This window comes from Salmo trutta, chromosome 3 (genome assembly GCF_901001165.1).
Source record: "Salmo trutta chromosome 3, fSalTru1.1, whole genome shotgun sequence".
Lineage (NCBI taxonomy): Eukaryota > Metazoa > Chordata > Actinopteri > Salmoniformes > Salmonidae > Salmo > Salmo trutta.
The window spans coordinates 31,517,605-31,533,615 of NC_042959.1; the positions used below are offsets into that span (position 1 = coordinate 31,517,605).

A 16,011-nucleotide genomic window follows, 5' to 3' on the forward strand; every position below is an offset into this window, starting at 1 on the left:
TGAGACTTTATCACTGAGCCAGTACACCACAGAGGACTTCTGGATGTCAGCCTAAAATCATACCGCAGAATGACAATAGATTATAATGACTTAGCCCAGACTTAATTTAGACTCCAGTTTTCTCTAGGGGGAAAGTAGCTTGTGAGGCTGGCTGTGTAAAGCAGGTGGATCAGTAGGCTGTACAAGTGTCTGTACAAGTGGATATATGCAGTTTAAGAGATGGATGGAGGATGGTGACTAAGGCAGTCATGTGGAGGAGATGACAAATGGGGTGTAGTCGTCTTGCCCAGGTCAATGTGTCTGACATTAGACACTTTAGACATGTCCTCATGAACATCAGACAGGCCTACAGCAGTACACTCAAAAACAAAATACAGTTGATGCCATCATTTCCTCATAGAATTCATCATCTGCGCTGTAGTAATATCGTCTCTGCATGTGTGATTTCATGAAAACATTCCGGACCACCACACTCTGCTTGGATGGTCTGGGATCTGCGCATGCCTTTGCATTTGCTTGCCTTCCCTTAAAAAGGGCACTGTCTGGTTGGGGTCAGTAGCACGCCAATCTGACCTTAGATCTGCTGGTATTGGCCTTGCAGATGGTAGACCGCAGTCTGCGCGCATGCCTTGCTTTCCTCAACCTCTCACACTCTGGAATGATTTAAGAATGACCTTGGGACACGCAGTGATAACGTTTAGCTTCCATTTGTCTCTGTATCTGTTTGCCCTGTACTCCTCCTCCCTTTGTTTTTCTCTTTCTTTCCCTCCCTCCCTCTCTTGGTGTTACTTTAGTGGTATATTTTTTAAGTTGTTTAGTGAGCTTGATGTTCTCTCTCTCTTTCTGTCTGTCTTCCTCTCTCTTCCTTTCTCTTCCTCTCTCTTCCTGTATCTTCCTCTCTCTTCCTCCTGTGTTGTGTTACAGTAATTCTCTAGTGGTTGCTGATGTGATGTTGTTGCTGTCTTCTCTTATGCCTTTTGTTTCTTCCCTGCGTTGTTCTTCTGTTCTGTGTTGTGGTGAGCGCTCCCCTAACCTCAGTTCATTCTGTTGTGGCACCACCGCAGTCCAGGATGACGCTGCTCCAGGTACACAGGAGTACATTATGTTGCGGCAGGATTCCATCCATTCTTCGGCGGATTTAAGGAGAAAAGGGTCCCCTTTTCGCGCTAAGTGTCATGAAATCTTCTGCTGCCCGCTGAAGCAAGTGGTCAACAAAGAGAGCTCAGAGCCTGAAGGTTTGTCCGCACCCCCCCCCCCCTTGGTTTTTAACTGCTGCTTTTTTTGTTGCCTTTTCCCCTCTCCATCACTCTCTTATATTCTGTCTGAACAGATAGTTCTCCCCTCCTCCTCAAAACAAAGTTTCCTTTCATTCCTGTCCCATTTTTTAAAAGTATCTGTCCTGTGCGTGCTCACACTCATAGTGCGTGTCTGTGTGTGTGTGCGTGTGTGTGTGTGTCTTATGCTTGCCTGTGGAGCACAGCCCACCCAAACCCCCTCCAACCATCAGACTTGGGTCATTGTCACCCAGGGGCACATGCTCCAGCCAAAATAAACAAATAATAAAACCCCCTGAATGGTTATAGAATGACGCATCTGCTGTCCACCATACTTTAGCGTTTCTATTTCAAACACTTGGCTTCATAAAATAAGAAGCTTGCAACTTGTGCTACAGTCCTATCCCTCTGTCCGTATAGCATATTCACATTAGGTTCATATTAAGATAATGCTAGTGCGGTATTGGCATGTGCCCCACCTATTAAGTAACTATCCGTCTCCCCCCTGCCCAAGTACCCCCACCTCTCTTTCGCCTTCTCCCCCATCTCTCTTCCCGCTCGCTGCCCCTCCCCCTTTCTCTACCTGTCTTTCTCTTCCCCCTTCTCTCCTCTCCGTCCTCCCCCTCTCCCCCTCTCCCCCACTCTCCTCTCTCTCTCTCTACACCCCCTTCCCCGGCGCTTGCAGACGCATGATGGTTTGGTTTGCCTGTGTATAGTCATGCTCACTGGGGAGAGGGTTAGACGCCGTACAGTAACGTTAGTGTGCTCTTAACACCTGCATGCTGAGGCATTGTGCATGTCTGCTTAGTACTAGGGGTTGATTGTTACGTCTATTGCCTGAGGCTTGTGCCACGTTCATCAGTAGAGTACTAAGATTGCAAAATATGAAGGTGCCTTCTTTTTCAGACTTCCAGACAGCTTGGTAAGCAAGATGATTCCCTGTGGGTTATAGTACATTTGCAATGTAAGCTGGTTTGTCATGTGGTCTCACAGCTATATGATATCATCAGGTAACAATCCCCTGTTGAATCAGATGAGTGGGCTGCTCTTGAACATAGAGAGGGAGGGAGAGGGAGATGGAGAGAGGGAGAGAGAGGGAGAGAGAGAATAACTACAGATCTATTATTCAGTTTGGCTGCAATTCCACTGTGATGTGACTGAATTTACAAAGGAAGGAGGGGAGAGAGACTGCTGCCTTATGTAACATATTAGCTGGGGTGTCATTAACATTTAATAGACTGATGTGATGTGGTCTGTGGCGGTGCTATGGCCCTATGTTCAGTACAGAGAACCCTCCCAGACATTACCCTAACACCAGTGGTGTAAACTACTTAAATAACAATAATACTTGAAAGTACTTCTTAAGTGGCTTTTTGGGGTATCTGTACTTTACTTTAGTATTTATATTTTTGACTTTTACTTCACTACATTCCTAAAGAAAAGTATGTACTTTTTACTCCATACATTTTCCGTAATACAAAAAAGTACTCATTACATTTTGAATGCTTAGCATGACAGGAAAATTGTCAAATTCCTACACTTATCAAGAGAACATCCCTGATCATCCATTCTGCCTCTGATCTGGCGGACTCACTAAACACACATGCTTCATTTGTAAATGTGCTGGAGCATGCCCCCTGGCTATTCTTAAATTTAAAAACAAGAAAATGATGCTGTCTGGTTTGCTTTATATAAGGAAGTTGAAATTATATATACTTTTACTTCTGATACTTAAGTATATTTTAGCAATTTCATTTACTTTTGATACAGTACTTAAAACCTGTTGAGGCCAGGGGGCAGGATCTTATCCCGGTATTGGGATTCATTGTCATGTGACCATGGCAGGGAATTCAAAACTGCAAGAGTAATCATTTCAAATAATCAAATAATCAACTATTTTCCTCCATTTGAAAGATATATCTCCTAAATCTAACCACGCTGTCCGATTTTCAGAGGCTTTACGGAGAATGCATAAAGTTAGGTTATGTGAGGAGAGTACATTGACAATAGCTGCATGTAATGTTTAGCCAATTCAAAGAAGGGCATCAACAGACAGAAAACTAGCTAGAATTATGCACTTACCTTTGACAATCTGCATCAGATGACACTCATAGGACATTATGTTAGACAATACATGCATTTTTAGTTCCATCAAGTTCATATTTATATCCAAAAACAGCATTTACAGTCACGGTGAAATTCAGAATTTTTTTCGGCTCGAATGCTCCCAGTGAATCCAGCATTACAAATCACGGAATTACTATTCGAAAACATTGGTAAATTATAATATTGTCATTCAAAGAATAATATATTATCATCTCGTAATTGCTACCGAATGGCCAGATCTCAAAATAACTTTACTGGGAAATCACATTTTGCTATAAACTGGGTACTATGCTAACAACATAAGCTAAGCTATAAGCTAAGCTAAGCTATACCGTTAGCATTAGCATCATCTAATATCGATAATAACATTCTAAATATCCCCTTACCTTTGATTATCTCCATCAGAAGGCGCTGCCAGCGATCCCAGGTCCAGAACAAATGTGGTTTCTTTTGATAAAGTTCATAATTTATGTCCAAATAGTTAGCGTTCAGTAGGCTCCCACAAAATGAGGTGGGCAGTGTAAAGTCACGCCGAAAAGCTAAAAAAAAACTAGTAAATAATCTATTTATGTTTGTTCAAACATGTCAAACGTTGTTCAGCATTAATCCTTTGGTCCATTTTTAACGTGAAACATCAGTAAACATCAGTAATATTTTCACACAACCTATCAAGTGTCTAGAATAAACGATTATGACAAAGACACTCTTCTCAGATTCATGCGCAGGCGCAAAAAATGAAGTGATGACGTGTCAACTTGTAAGCATTCTAATTCGGTCTGTATTCATCACAGATGCTTCAAACAACTTTCTAAAGATCGTTGACATCTAGTGGAAGCAGTAGGAGTTGCGAACTGAATCCTTTCTCACTGTGGTATCTTTAAAACAATGACACTAAATAGTACAGTCACAAAATTCTCATTTTTTTAAATCTATTTTTCACAGGTTTTTGCCTGCAATATGAGTTTTGTTATACTTACAGACACCATTCAAACTGTTTTAGAAAATTCAGAGTGTTTTCTATCCGAATGTGTTAATAATATGCATATCCTAGCTTCTGAGTTGGTGTAGGAGGCAGTTAAAAATGGGCACATATTTTTTTCAAAATTCTCAATACTGCCCCCGTGGCCCGTAGAGGTTAAGTATATTTAAAACCAAATACTTTTAGACTTTTACTCAAGTAGTATTTTACCGGGTGACTTTTATTTGAGTCATTTTTTATTAAGGTATCTTTACTTTTACTCAAGTTTGACAATTGGGTACTTTTTCCACCCCTGCCTAACACACAGCAGTCTAACACACAACTGCCTCTCTCAGGAACACTGTCTGGACATACAGTACTGGAGTGGTACTACATATTTAGCAAAAATAGTACCAGAAAGGGTTATTTGGCTTGTAAAGATAGCAGACAGTACTATACAGAATCCCCTTTTAAAGGTTTTATAAAGAACCATGCTCTGAAGGTTCTATAGACAGTAGAATGTTTATGATGCTATAAAGAACTGAGCAATCCGGGGAGAAGGGCCTTGGTCAGGGAGGTGACCTAGAACATGATGGGCACTCTGACAGAGCTCCATAGTTCCTCTGTGGAGATGGGACAACCTTTCAGAAGGACAACCATCTCTGCAGCACTCCACCAATCAGGCCTTTATGGTAGAGTGGTCAGACGGAAGCGTCTCATTAAAAGGCACATGACAGCCTGCTTGGAGTTTGCCAAAAGGCACCTAAAGACTCTCAGACCATGAGAAACAAGAGTTTCTGGTCTGATGAACGCAAGATTGAACTCTTTGGCCTGAATGCCAAGCGTCACGTCTGGAGGACACCTGGCACCATCCCTACGGTGAAGCATGGTGGTGGCAGCGTCATGCTGTGAATATGTTTTTCAGCGGCAGGGACTGGGAGACTAGTCAGGATCGAGGCAAAGATGATCAAAGCAGAGTACAGAGAGATCCTTGATGAAAAGCTGCTCCAGAGCGTTTCGAGACAAGTCTTTAAATGTCCTTGAGTGGCCCAGCCAGTGCTCGAACTTAAACCAGAGATCGAACATCTCTGGAGAGGCCTAAAAATATACTACCGGTCAAAAGTTTTAGAACACCTACTCATTCAAGGGTTTTTCTTTAGTTTTGCTATTTTCTACATTGTAGAAAAGTACTGAAGACATCAAAACTATGAAATAACACTCATGGAATCATGTAGTCACCAAAAAAGTGTTAAACAAATCAAAATATATTTTATATTTGAGATTCTTCAAATAGCCACCCATTGCCTTGATGACAGCTTTGCACACTCTTGGCATTTTCTCAACCAGCTTCATGAGGTAGTCACCTGGAATGCATTTCAATTAACAGGTGTTCCTTCTTAAAAGTTAATTAGTGGAATGTTTTGATTTGTTAAACACTTTTTTGGTTACTACATGATTCCATATGTGTTATTTCATAGTTTTGATGTCTTCACTAGTATTGTACAATTTAGAAAATAGTAAAAGTAAAGAAAATCCCTGGAATGAGTAGGTGTAGCTGTACAGAGACGCTCCCCATCCAACCTGACAGAGCTTGAGAGGATCTGCAGAGAAGAATGGGAGAAACTCCACAAATACAGGTGTGTCAAGCTTGTAGCGTCATACCCAAGAAGACTCGATGCTGTAATCGCTGCCAAAGGTGATCAACAAAGTACTGAGTAAAAGGTCTGAATACTTATGTAAATGTCATATTTCATTAATTTTTTTTCTAAATTGGCAAAAATGTATTTTCCAGCTCCAGTTGAACATTTGGATGTTTGTAATCACTCTCCTTTAACTGACTATGGAGAACACATGGGATGGGGAAATGTGTAATGTACTGTAGATGTGAGGTTACAGTAAGTTATAGGGGACTCGGTTATTCTTTAATATCTGCTGCACTCACATCAGTACTCTCGCTCTGCTGCACTCATATCAGTACTATTTCTGCTGCACTCACATCAGTACTATCTCTGCTGCACTCACATCAGTCGCATCTCTGCTGCACTCACATCAGTCGCATCTCTGCTGCACTCACATCAGTACTATCTCTGCTGCACTCACATCAGTATTATCTCTGCTGCACTCACATCAGTACTCTTTCTGCTACACTCACATCAGTACTATCTCTGCTGCATTCACATCAGTAATCTCTGCTGCACTCACATCAGTACTCTCTCTGCCGCACTCACATCAGTCGCATCTCTGCTGCACTCACATCAGTCGCATCTCTGCTGCACTCACATCAGTATTATCTCTGCTGCACTCACATCAGTAGTCTTTCTGCTGCACTCACATCAGTGTTCTCTCTGCCGCACTCACATCAGTACTCTCGCTCTGCTGCACTCACATCAGTACTCTTTCTGCTACACTCACATCAGTATTATCTCTGCTGCACTCACATCAGTAGTCTTTCTGCTGCACTCACATCAGTACTCTCTCTGCCGCACTCACATCAGTACTCGCTCTGCCGCCCTCACATCAGTACTCTCGTTCTGCCGCCCTCACATCAGTACTCTCGCTCTGCCGCCCTCACATCAGTACTCTCGCTCTGCCGCCCTCACATCAGTACTTTCGCTCTGCCGCCCTCAGATCAGTACTCTCTCTCTGCCGCCCTCACATCAGTACTATTTCTGCTGTACTCCCCTCAGTACTCTCGCTCTGTCGCCCTCACATCAGTACTCTCGCTCTGCCGCCCTCACATCAGTACTCTCCCTGCTCCACTCACATCAGTACTATCTCTGCTGCACTCTCTTCAGTACTATCTCTGCTCCACTCCCCTCAGTACTCTCTCTGCTCCACTCACATCAGTACTATCTCTGCTGCACTCCCTTCAGTACTATCTCTGCTGCACTCACCTCAGTACTATCTCTGTTGCACTCACCTCAGTACTATCTCTGCTGTACTCACCTCAGTACTATCTCTGCTCCACTCCCCTCAGTACTATCCCTGCTGCACTCACCTCAGTACTATCCCTGCTCCACTCCCCTCAGTACTATCTCTGCTCCACTCCCCTCAGTACTATCTCTGCTCCACTCCCCTCAGTACTATCTCTGCTCCACTCCCCTCAGTACTATCTCTGCTCCACTCCCCTCAGTACTATCTCTGCTCCACTCCCCTCAGTACTATCTCTGCTCCACTCCCCTCAGTACTATTTCTGTTCCACTCCCCTCAGTACTATCTCTGCTCCACTCCCCTCAGTACTATCTCTGCTGCACTCACATCAGTACTATCTCTGCTGCACTCACATCAGTACTATCTCTGCTGCACTCACATCAGTACTATCTCTACTAGTCACCTAATCCCACTGTGATCCCCATCACAACGCTGTATTACACAGACTTGCTTCACAGAACAACACATCAGTAGCCTGTATCACATCTGCTGCACTATCAGACTCACCAAGGGCATGAGATCAGAGGGATATATAGTACCCACAGGGTCAGGTAGGGAGGCAACCACTCTTCCCTAGCCCCAGTCCCCTAGACCCCTAGGCCATAAAGCCCTCGTCGACACAGCCTGTCTGTCAAGCTACTTCTCTCTCTCTCTCTCTCTCTCTCTCTCTCTCTCTCTCTCTCTCTCTCTCTCGCAGGGCAATCTCTTATCTCCTTTTCCCCGTCCTATGTTCTCTTTACCTCTCTCCATCTCTCCCTCTATTTCTCTCCTTCCTGCTGTTTCTCCACTCTAGATGAAAAGTCGTGCCCAGGGGTCTGATCTGTGTACACATCCCATCCATATTTCAGTGGTTTGTGTTGATCCTCCCCAACTCCACACTGAAGTCAGTACCAGGGGTCCCCAGCTGGCGTCCCGCGGGGGCTGTTATTTGGCCCCCCGTGTTTTAATAAATCAGCTCCAAGTGATTTTAATGAAAAAAATCTGTTCCCAAGTATTCCCACGCATAATAGAGAGACACGTGATTGTATACAAATGTAAGCAGACTTTGAAATTATTGTTTTAGTGAAATATTTGAATAGTTTGGGCTTCTTGAGGTCAATTTGCAGTCTACTAATTATTTGTAATGATGTTCCAGCCCTTCGACCATCTGCTCAATAAAAAATTGTCCCACGGCTGCATCTAGTTGATGATCCCTGCCCTATACAGACCCAAACCGGGCCCCTCTATTTACCGGCTATACTATAGAATTCATGGAGCACTCAGCAGGCTGCTCAGAGAAGCCAGTAAACATGACGAGTCCACGTCATAACTCTGTCACTGTGTTCTATTGCCCTTGTCACTGCCGTGTCATCCTCCTTTTCTCCATGAATCACCTCTTCCAGTCTTTGTCCCTCTGGGTTGAGGTTTTGTACAGTTCCCCCCCTCCCCCCTTTCTTCATGTGACCAACGAGGTGAATATTGTTTCTGTATCTGTAGAGTACAGAGCAGTATGTGTTAGGGAGGCAGAATTTGGTGCAACACCCTCTCGTACTACTTTACATTCAGACATACTCTGGCCTGTCAGTTACTGTAAGTGTCTTATTGACAAACTAAGCTGTCAGTGGAGCACTGAGCCGTGGAGGTGGAGATGGAGACAGAGACACGACAAGAGCTAACACACTCATCTATTTCCTTCACCAGCCCCCACCCAGCTATCCAAATGTGTAATGCGTTACTGCCATTCGCAAGACTGACGACGTGCAGTAATTGCATTTCAGGAGGACAGTGTGTGTGTGTGTGTGTGTGTGTGTGTGTGTGTGTGTGTGTGTGTGTGTGTGTGTGTGTGTGTGTGTGTGTGTGTGTGTGTGTGTCATAACTGTGTATCCCACCATGCCTTTCCCGGTGTCCCGTTCGTACCCCAGCTTCAATGTTGACAAGAGCCAAACAAAAAGGGCCCTGGAAGCACGAGCACACACACTCCGACAACACCGCGTGTTAACACTCTTTCTCGCTCTCTGCGAAAGCAGCTATTTGTGTGTGGAGCATGAATAAATGATGTTTATGATAGTGTGTGTTTGGGCCCTGCAGAGGAGGCAGGCTGTGCTGTGGTGGAGGCAGCCAGCTAACATTGTCTCAATGTCACATCAACGCTGACTTAATAAGGGAGCTGACATGCATTGGGACTGGGATATTACATGATCTCCTCAGTGCACTTACAAGAGGATAAGGAGGTAGTGTGAGGGTCAGGGTAAGCACACAGTGTGTACAATGCGTCGTGTGCGTGTGCGTGCGTGTGCGCGTGCATGTGTGCGTGCGTGAGTGCGTTTGACTTGGTCCAAGTACACCAAGACAGTCGTGAAGAGGGCACGATAAAACTTATTCTCCTTCAGGAGACTGAAAAGATTTGGCATGGGTCCTCAGATCCTCAAAAGGTTCTACAGCTGCACCATTGAGAGCATCCTGGTTGCATCACTGCCTGGTATGGCAACTGCTCATCCTCCGACCGCAAGGCACTACAGAGGGTAGTGCGTACGGCTCAGTACATCACTGGGGCCAAGCTTCCTGCCATCCAGGACCTCTATACCAGGCGGTGTCAGAGGAAGGTCCTAAAAATTGTCAAAGACTCCAGCCACCCTAGTCATAGACTGTTCTCTCTCTGTTCTCGCAAGCGGTACCGGAGCGCCAAGTCTAGGTCCAAGAGGCTTAAGACTACTGAACAGAGCATCTAATCAAATGACTACCCAGACTACTTGCATTGCCCCTCCTCCCTTTTACGCTGCTGCTACTCTTTGTTATTATCTATGCATAAGACACTTTAATAACTCTACCCACATGTACACTACCGTTCAAAAGTTTGGGGTCACTTAGAAATGTCCTTGTTTTTTAAAGAAAATCAAATTTTTTGTCCATAAAAATAACATAAAATTGATCAGAAATACAGTGTAGACATTGTTAATGTTGCTAATGACTATTGTAGCTGGAAATGGCAGATTTTTTTAATGGAATATGTACAGCACATAGGCCTCCAGAGGCCCATTATCAGCAACCATCACTCCTGTGTTCCAATGTCACGTTGTGTTAGTTAATCCAAGTTTATCATTTTAAAAGGCTAATTGATCATTAGAAAACCCTTTTGCAATTATGCTAGCACAGCTAAGGTGGGGCTTTACCTACCAAAGACTTATAAATGACCTGGAGCCAGTGGGTTTGGCGACGAATATGAAGCGAGGGCCAGCCAACGAGAGCATGCAGGTCGCAGTGGTGGGTAGTATATGGGGCTTTGGTGACAAAACGGATGGCACTGTGATAGACCACATCTAATTTGCTGAGTAGAGTGTTGGGGCCTATTTTGTAAATGACATCGCCGAAGTCGAGGATTGGTATGATGGTCAGTTTTACGAGGGTATGTTTAGCAGCATGAGTGAAGGAGGCTTTGTTGTGAAATAGGAAGCCGATTCTAGATTTAATTTTGGATTGGAGATGCTTAATATGAGTCTGGAAGGAGAGTTTACAGTCTAACCAGACACCTAGGTATTTGTAGTTGTCCACGTATTCTAAGTCAGAACTTTCCAGAGTAGTGATGCTAGTTGGGCGGGCGGTTGCGGGCAGCGATCGGTTGAAGAGCATGCATTTAGTTTTACTAACCTTTAAGAGCAGTTTACAACATTAATAATGTCAACACTGTATTTCTGATCAATTTATGCTATTTTAACAACAACAAAAAATCGTATTTTCTTTCAAAAACGAGGACATTTCTAAGTGGCCCCAAACATTTGAACGGCAGTGTATATATTACCTCCATTACCTCGACTAACCGGTGTCCGCTCACATTGACTCTCTACCGGTACACCCTGTATATACCCTCGCTATTGTTATTTCACTGCTGCTCTTTAATTATTTGTTACTTTATTTCTTATCTTTGTAGGCGTTTCACTGTAAGGTTGTTGTATTCGGCGCATGTGACAAGTAAAATTGGATTTGATTTGATTTAAACTTTGTGATCTAATCAGCACCCTTCACACTGACTCCAGGCACTACTGTACCAGTCATGCGTGTAGTGTAGTTTGCATGCCTAACTGCTACCTTCTAAGAGCTTACTCTCTATGGCAGTAACACACACAAACACCGAAACGCACACAGATTATCTCACACTTCCATAACATCGACGCAACATTTTTTACAGCACCTCTGGGCAGCAATCTCCAAGGACGAGTATAAAAATCCTGAAATTGTGTAAGACAAACATAATAACAACAACATCAACCACTGAGTACCACTGCAGGGCCCGGTGAGGAAGTGAAGTAGAGTCAAGTCACCTGGGCCATTAGCTTCCATCATGTGCTGTTTAATTAGCACTTCACTCCCATTCTGCCCATCCTCTCCGCTCCCTTCCTCTCCTCTCCCCCTCTCTCATTCTCCGCCAGACAGACTGCTGATGAGTGAAGGAACAAATGACTGGAACTCTTCACTGAGAGATCTTCGGATCCTTTGAGTGACTGAGGCTCCACAGACTTACTGAGCTTGTCTTTGGGATGGAACGAGATAGAGAGCGGGGGGAGGGAGGGAGGGAGAGAATGATCTGGCAGTGACTGGAGCGGCTCTGTAGACAGATTGATGTGTTTGTTGGTATTTGTGGATCGATAGGCAAAGCATCTTAATGTCCTTTTTGTTGTTGCTCATGGATCAATGAGTTTTATTGTGGGACCTTTTCCTGCTCTCTCTCTTTCTCCTCCAAACCCCCCTCCCTGGAGCAGACTTTATGTTCCCTTCCTTACACTTGTTTATTTCAATCGGGCGTGTCAAAGCCAGGCTGGAACAAAAAACCTGCACACACGGCAGCCCTCGAGGACCCGAGTTGTAGTTGCCCAACCCTGCCCTCCCTAGAGAGACAACTGAGGGTGTACTTCCAAACACCAGCCTCGGTCACATCGCGCTAAGATCCCAAAATTCCCTGTGCCCCCCCCCCAACGCAGGCGCTGCTACACTGATTCAGAACGTGCTCCCGTGATCCTCTCTGCTGTCTGACCCAGATCTGTACCCAAACCGCCCTCCATTAAACCCTGAGGAGACGCATTACATCCTTAACAAGGTACAGCTAGCCTGCCAATTCCCTTTGGGTAGGAACACTGTTGAGCTTGGGGGTGCAATCCTGTAAAAAAAAAAAAGTGTTCCCCTACAAAGGTGCCATTGTTCCCTATGGTGTAGCGACAGCCAGGAGGGTGTACGTTTTCCTCCCAAGTGTAAACAAGCTTTAAGCTCTTTAAGCGACGCGGCGATGCAAATTGCAGAGCCGGCGTGTTGTTAAAGGCCTAGCGGAGAGGTTGCTGACAGCTGAGGCATGCACACACAGTCCCCGAGGAACACACCCGCACCACGACCGACAAGAGAGGTCCCCATGAAATATGTCAGGGCTCGCTCCCGTAAATGTTCATCTGTCAACACTAGATGTCAACTCACTGACAATGACGACTTCTCCTCAAGTTTGATCTCTTTGCCACGTAGACTGACACATGTATCATGTCGGGCACATACAGTGTAGACGTGGTGGATAAGTTGGATCCAATCCCATGAATGGGAAGATGTATGCGCATACACTGAGTGTACTAAACATTAGGATCGCCTTCCTGATATTGAGTTGCACTCCCTTTTGCCCTCAGAACATTCTCAATTCATTGGGGCATGAACTCAACAAAGTGTCGAAACCGTTCCACTGGCCCACGTTGACTCCAACGCTTCCCATGTTCGCTGGATGTCCTTTGGGTGGTGGACCATTCTTGAAGCTGTTGAGCGTGAAAAACCCAGCAGTGTTGCAGTTCATGACTCACTCAAACTGATGTCATACCCAGTTCAAAGGCACTTACATATTCTGTCTTGCCCATTCACCCTCATACACAGTCCATGTCTCAATTATCTCCAGGCTTACAAAATCCTTATTTAACCTGTCGAGGAGACATCTGCACTGATTTGAAGTGGATTGAACAAGTGACATCAATAAGGGATCATAGCTTTCATCTGGATTCACCTGGTCAGTCTATGTCACGGAACGAGCATGTTTTGTACACTCGGTGTATACAGTATGTGGCTATACGGCTCTGGTACACAGTATGGCAGCCGTAGAGGCCCAAAAAGCCATATTTGGATCTTGAATCTTTGCCTTTTAAAGTTGCAATATGTCACTTTTTGGGTGACCCGACCAAATTCACACGGAAATGTGAGTTATCGGTCTGTCTTTCTCTTTCAAAGCAAGTCTAATAAGCGGTAGATCTGTTCCTTGTGAGATATTTTATGCTTCCCGTTCTTAAGTTTAGTTTTTGTGTCTTTTACTTTCGGTTTTGTGCACCAGCTTAATGGTACAATGATTCTCTACACTATACACGGCTTGTTTTGTCACATAAACTGAAATTAGGCAAACCATTAGAATTTTAGCAACCAGGAAATGGAGGAGTGATTTTGGCATATTGCATCTTTAATCTCTGTGTCATGATGGTGACACAATTAGTCCACCTGACCTACTGCATCCCAACCACTGAGGTATAATAAGAACTGGAGACCGTGCCCAAGATGTCCGACCAATGTTTTCAAGGTAATCTACTCACGTCTGCATACGCCGATTCATGGACCGTCTATATCCGGGTCGCACCTGGTTTATACGGACCAACATCACATGCGCACTAGTACAGGGGCAGCGCGAGCAGCGACGACGTCATCACGTCATCCAAAAACATTGCAGACGTTGGATGAATATGTAATGTTAATATCTTTGGCTGCGAGTGTTGGAAACAAAATCGGCCTCAGCAACTATTATTTGAATAATTCAATGGATGTTTTGTGCTAAAAGGTGATGACTAAAGTGGCCATCTATGGAAATTGTATTTTTGGGTGGGGCGTCAGTTAAACTGCAGTACAGAAGCGAAACTGTAGGAGCAGTCGAAACCATGTTTCCAGACCAGAACCCTGGCCCCTTGATCCAAACCAGCTGTTGATAGGGAGGGACAGGGCACTGAGTGGTTGGCTTGTTGCCAGCTCTGCACCAGAGGCATCCACTTCCCTTTAAACCACTGTGCACAGTGCCACTGTTGTGTTCTCTTAGGAGACTATACGCTGCCTTCATCCCCTGTGTACACGCCCCATGAGAGCCAGTTAAAAGCTTTGTGTATGTATTAAACTGTGAGACAAAAAACTAAAAAAACAACTCACGCTCTGTTTCACTTGTTGTCATTTCATCAGAGCATTGGTCTCCAGTACGGCGCTGTGTCAGGCTGCTATTTGAGTCATCTGACAGGCCTGTCCCACTTCAACGTGTGGAAAAGCCATTTCACTCTGACTGTCACTGATCAATAACCAGGCTCTCAACAGATCCATTTAAATGTAATTTGGGCTGTTGTCTCGCCTCTGTCACTTTTTTCCCCCCTGGTTCGCTCAGCAATATGCTCTCATTTCCTGTCAAATGTTTACAAGAAAAGCAATATCTTGCTTTTCCGAATTCTTTTTCCGGCTTTTAGTGGATATGCTGCTGTGTGGAAGTCCTCATGAGAATGGGCTGTGTGGCATTCAACATTTTATATGCGTTTTATTTTCATATTTACCTGAGCATTTTTCACATTTTCATATCTCGAGTCTTCTAAATGAAGATTAAGGGATTGCAATGTGCCTTCCTCTTCTGGCCATGTACCCCCTTCCCCCTGGATCTCTCTGTAGACCTCAGTTTAGCCCCTTCACTGGCAAAGAGAGACAAACAGAGAGGCAAGCCTGGCTGGCTTTGACTGGGCTGGTGCGCTAGTTAACACACAGAGACAGTGGGAGTGAGATGGGCATCATTTGGGTGAGATGTGGGTTATGTAAGGCCCTCTGCGGCCCTGCCTGCCATGTCCCGTGCATCGTCCCGTCCCAGGAGGCACCAGGCGGCACCATGCCAGGTGGGCTGTCATCCGGGGATAATGTTGGCTGTGATTCACACAGACACCCAGTTTCACCCATCATTTCGATCGCCAGCTCCCAAAGATGACTGGGTTGTTCCATCACAGGCTGAGGGATTAAAGACAGGGAGAAGTTTAAATTCAGGGAATCTTAGTTTGGGGATTACAGTGATTGCACTATAGGCGTATTGCTAAACTCTGGGCAGCAATATACACAGCCACACAGCTGTTGTTTTGTTGTTTTCTTACCTCGCTTTCAAAAGGTGTTGTAGATGATCATCTATCTGTTTACGTCCATATCCTATGCATAGCCAACTTTTTCTACCATCATCATACATGTCTAGGGAATGTGCTTCTACCTTTCCCTTTCCCTCAACCTCAGTGTGTCTGTTATTTTCTCTGCCAGACATCCATTCCACAGTTTCTCTCTCCTTTCACTCTGTTTGCCAGCCATGCTGGAGTAGGGTTGTTTGTTTACTTGCTTGTAGACAGTGGTTAAATGTCTGGAAAAAAGTACAGGCTACCCCTCTGTTGCCTTAGTCCATTTACGATCGACTCAGTGATCTGTGTCGTGAGCAAATCTCTTCCCCAAACCTGCACTAATGAATAGCTAAAGCAGGGATCAGCAACGGACAGCCAACAGGCCAAAACTGGCTCGCAACGGATTTCTTTTGGCACACACATTTATAAATGGATGTATTTTTTGTTTCAAAAAAATACTGTAAAATCACCAGGAATTCAGAAAAAAATGATAGAAAAATGATTGTTCATTTTGGGGTTTAGTTGGGGTCAATTTGCAGTGTAAGAATTATTAGAATTATTTTCCGCCCCCCGACCAATCGCTCCG

At 44.6% G+C, this 16,011-nt stretch overlaps 1 protein-coding gene across 4 annotated transcripts in view; it reads left to right on the forward strand.

Moving 5' to 3' along the window:
* LOC115172837 (fibroblast growth factor 13) overlaps positions 1-16,011 on the forward strand; it is a 194,864-nt gene that overhangs the window by 89,816 nt on the left and 89,037 nt on the right. For 2 of the 4 annotated variants that reach the window (XM_029730643.1, XM_029730635.1), the window contains exon 3: positions 1,065-1,235. The exons of 1 other annotated variant lie outside the window; for it this stretch is intronic. In XM_029730643.1, coding sequence (XP_029586503.1) covers positions 1,065-1,235 — 171 coding nt within the window. The remainder of the gene's footprint in view (positions 1-1,064; positions 1,236-16,011) is intronic. One more of the 4 variants, XM_029730658.1, reaches the window with a different exon arrangement.